The 3,315-nt window shown below is 37.1% G+C and overlaps 1 protein-coding gene across 1 annotated transcript in view; it reads left to right on the top strand.

Moving 5' to 3' along the window:
* Positions 1-2,562, top strand: part of LOC104789423 (zinc finger BED domain-containing protein RICESLEEPER 2-like) — a 9,102-nt gene extending 6,540 nt beyond the window's left edge. Inside the window, exons 2-5 of the mRNA XM_010515121.1 lie at positions 45-1,290; positions 1,353-2,165; positions 2,239-2,263; positions 2,373-2,562. Of these exons, the coding sequence (XP_010513423.1) occupies positions 45-1,290; positions 1,353-2,165; positions 2,239-2,263; positions 2,373-2,562 (2,274 nt within the window). The remainder of the gene's footprint in view (positions 1-44; positions 1,291-1,352; positions 2,166-2,238; positions 2,264-2,372) is intronic.

The following is a 3,315-nucleotide window of genomic DNA, read 5'->3' as shown; positions in this document are numbered from 1 at the left end:
ATTGCATTTACTTTGTCTAATGCCAAACTTGTACTTTTTTGTAGATGGCTTCTCAAGGTATTAACGAAGAGGAACCTGCTGTCACTGGAGAACCTGTAACCAGAGAAGAACATGGTGCGACTAGAAAGAGGGCGACACCAGACTCTGGTTTGCCACCGAAACCAAAGAAAAAGTTTGCTAAACGAGCAGAGGTATGGCAACACTTCATACAAAGGGTAGAGGATGATAAGTTTGCTAACTGTAGGTATTGTGGTACAGAGATTAAATGTGACACTAAGACAGTAGGGACTAGTCCGATGAAAGGTCATATAGAAAGATGTAAAATGTACAAGGATCATGTTGAAAGGGAGAAACAGACTGTCTTGGGTGGTGATAAGAGTGGGAATATGAGGGTTATTAAGTATGATCCTCAGCTCTTTAGGAGATCTGTTAATGAGTTGGTTGTGGTGAATGAGTTACCCTTCTCATTTGTGGAGTCTGAGGGTTGGAAGCGTTTCTGTTTTAACATCCTGCCTATATACAAGACCTTTTCCAGAAGGACATGTTGTAGAGACATTGTTGGAATGTATCTGCAAGAGAAAGAGGAGCTTAAGCATTTATTTAGTGTTCAGAAGCAAAGGATTTCTCTCACCACATATATTTGGGTTTCTTCAACAACTTCTGTGAACTACATGGTTGTCACTGGTCATTGGATAGATGAGAATTGGGAAATGCAGAAAAGGATACTTAGTTTCAAGGTGGTCACAGATCATAAAGGATCCACAATTGCTGGACAGCTTCTAGATTGCTTAGAGGAATGGGGGATTCAGAAAGTGTTTACTGTTACAGTTGACAATGCTAAAGGAAATGATAAGGCTTTGAAAGAGTTCAAGGATGAGATGAGGCTCAGAGGAGGAGAAGCATTAGTGAGAGATGGTGATTTCATTCATATGAGATGTTGTGCCCATATCCTCAATCTGATTGTTGGAGATAGTCTTAAAGTAGCAAAGCCTAGTATAGTTGCTATTAGGAATGCTATCAAGTATGTCAGGTCATCTTTCAATCGAGTGAAGTCATTTGTTCTAAGGTGTGACTCGGGAAAAGTTTGTAGAGGCAGTTTGCCAATGGATGTCCCCACCAGGTGGAATTCAACGTATTTGATGTTAACTTCTGCTCTGAAGCTAAGAGTACCATTTGAGAGGATGTTGAGTGAAGACAAACTGTATGATGATTATTTCCTTGAAATAGATGAGCAGACAAAGAAAAAACGGGTTGGACCACCCCTTTTTCTGATTGGGAAGATGTTTCAAGGTTATTTAAGTTTCTCAAGATCTTTTACAAGTGTACTCTACTGTTCTCTGCTTCAACAACAGTGACTTCCAGTCTTTGTTACAATGAGATTGTAAACATTGAAAGAAATCTCATTACCAAGTGTGGCAACAGTAATGAGAAAGTCAGAAAAGACGCACACACAATGAGGGATAAGTTTGAAAAATATTGGGATGGATTGATAAATATGAATCCGCTTGTGATCGTTGCTTCTGTTTTTGATCCCCGCAACAAGATGCAATTTGCTAATCTATGCATTGAGCAACTCTATGGTAAGGATACCGTTGAATGTAAGCAGCTTACTAGTTCAGTCTCAAGCGTAATGAAAAAATTGTATGAAGAATACAATTTCAGACATAGCAAACCTATTGAGGTTGAGGAACCAGCAGACTCAGAGCCAGCACCTACTACTACTTGTGAATTATCTGATGATGATGATGAGGATGGTTGTGAAAGGATGGAGGTTATCTACAATAAGTTGGTTAACTCTAAGAGAAAAGTAGATGGTTGCAGTGAGTTGGATATCTACTTGAATGAGAAAACGGAAATGAGAGTGGAGACTACTTTGGGTTTCCCTTATGATGTTCTGTCTTGGTGGAAGTGTAATAGCCAAAAGTTCCCTATATTATCAGAAGTTGCTAAAGATGTTCTAGCTATCCAAGTCTCATCAGTAGCTTCAGAATCAGTTTTCAGTACTAGTGGCCGAATATTGGATCCATATAGGAGTTCTCTGACTCCTTATATGGTTGAAATGTTGTTATGCACTCAACAATGGTTGAGGGTTTCTTTTAAAACACAAGCTGAAGTTGCTAACTTGGTGCAAATGTTGGAAGAAGCTGCGTTCTTTGAGTCTCTTGGTAAGTAATCAAATTTAGTTGTATATACAAGTTTTACTCTTTGCAGTTTTTAACAATATGTTTGTTTCTGTAGATTCTCGGAATGCAATGCTCACTCAGTAACTTTTAGTAAGTTAAGTATTCTTAACTTTTTATTTCACTTTCTCTGATTGAATGTAATAATGTAGGGTTCATATGCTAATTTGTGTTGTGTTTCAATGATTACAGGTTTGAAACAGAAGCTGCTCTTTTGTCCTTCTTGATGTCGATTAGCAGCCTGCAGCCTAGGATTATGGAAGCTGCTCTTTTGTCCTTTTTGTTTTTGATGTGGATAACCAAGCAGCAAGCAGCCTGCAGCCTTAAACGATGGATGGTATTGAGTCAGTACCTTCTTCTTTTGAACAATGGATGGTACTAAGCCAATTCTGTGAACTATGAACCTGTTACATATGATGCTGCCTTTTTGGTGTAACTACTAACTTAGAATGTACATTGGTTAGAGTTACGTAGTACATATTTGAAGCTTTTCTTGTGGTCTTACTAAGGTTTGTAATGTATTTGTAAGGCCTCGCTTCTGTTTTGGTTTGTTTTTAGCAGTATTTACTTAAGTATGCAGGTATTTATTTTTTTCTGCTCTATTTCGGTTTAAATTAACCGAAATAGAATTTTTTTCGGTTTAATTCGGAATGTTAGATAATCAAGATAACCGAACCGAATAAACCGAGAACCGAATAAACCGAACCGAACTTTTATTCGGTTTAATTCGGCTAGATTTTAAGAAAACCGAAAAATTAAAAAACTGATTAAACCGAACCGAATAACCCGAATAAACCGAATGCCCAGGCCTACTGGATAGAGTAATTGCGGCATACTCAGAGTGATCAAATAGAAACGAAAAGAACTTACTAAAAGGTTTTCTGTTTCCAAATTGCCATTTTCTACAACTTTAAAAGTATGAAATCAAAAATAATAAGCAATATAACTCTTATACGTTTCTATGTCATATTTGACTTTCAAAATTTTAAATGTGGATTTGGACTCCTCGCTCGTTGTGGGGGATTTAATTTTCATATACTATTTATGAACATTTTACAAATTTGACGGTGATGACGATGAATTTTATTGCGTATTTTTTTTTTGTTGGGATTCATCTACATTTTTTTTAATTGGA

This window comes from Camelina sativa, chromosome 5 (assembly GCF_000633955.1).
Source record: "Camelina sativa cultivar DH55 chromosome 5, Cs, whole genome shotgun sequence".
NCBI classification, from domain to species: domain Eukaryota; kingdom Viridiplantae; phylum Streptophyta; class Magnoliopsida; order Brassicales; family Brassicaceae; genus Camelina; species Camelina sativa.
The sequence above is the reverse complement of the archived record's forward strand: the minus strand, read 5'-3'. Positions and strand labels throughout refer to the sequence as shown.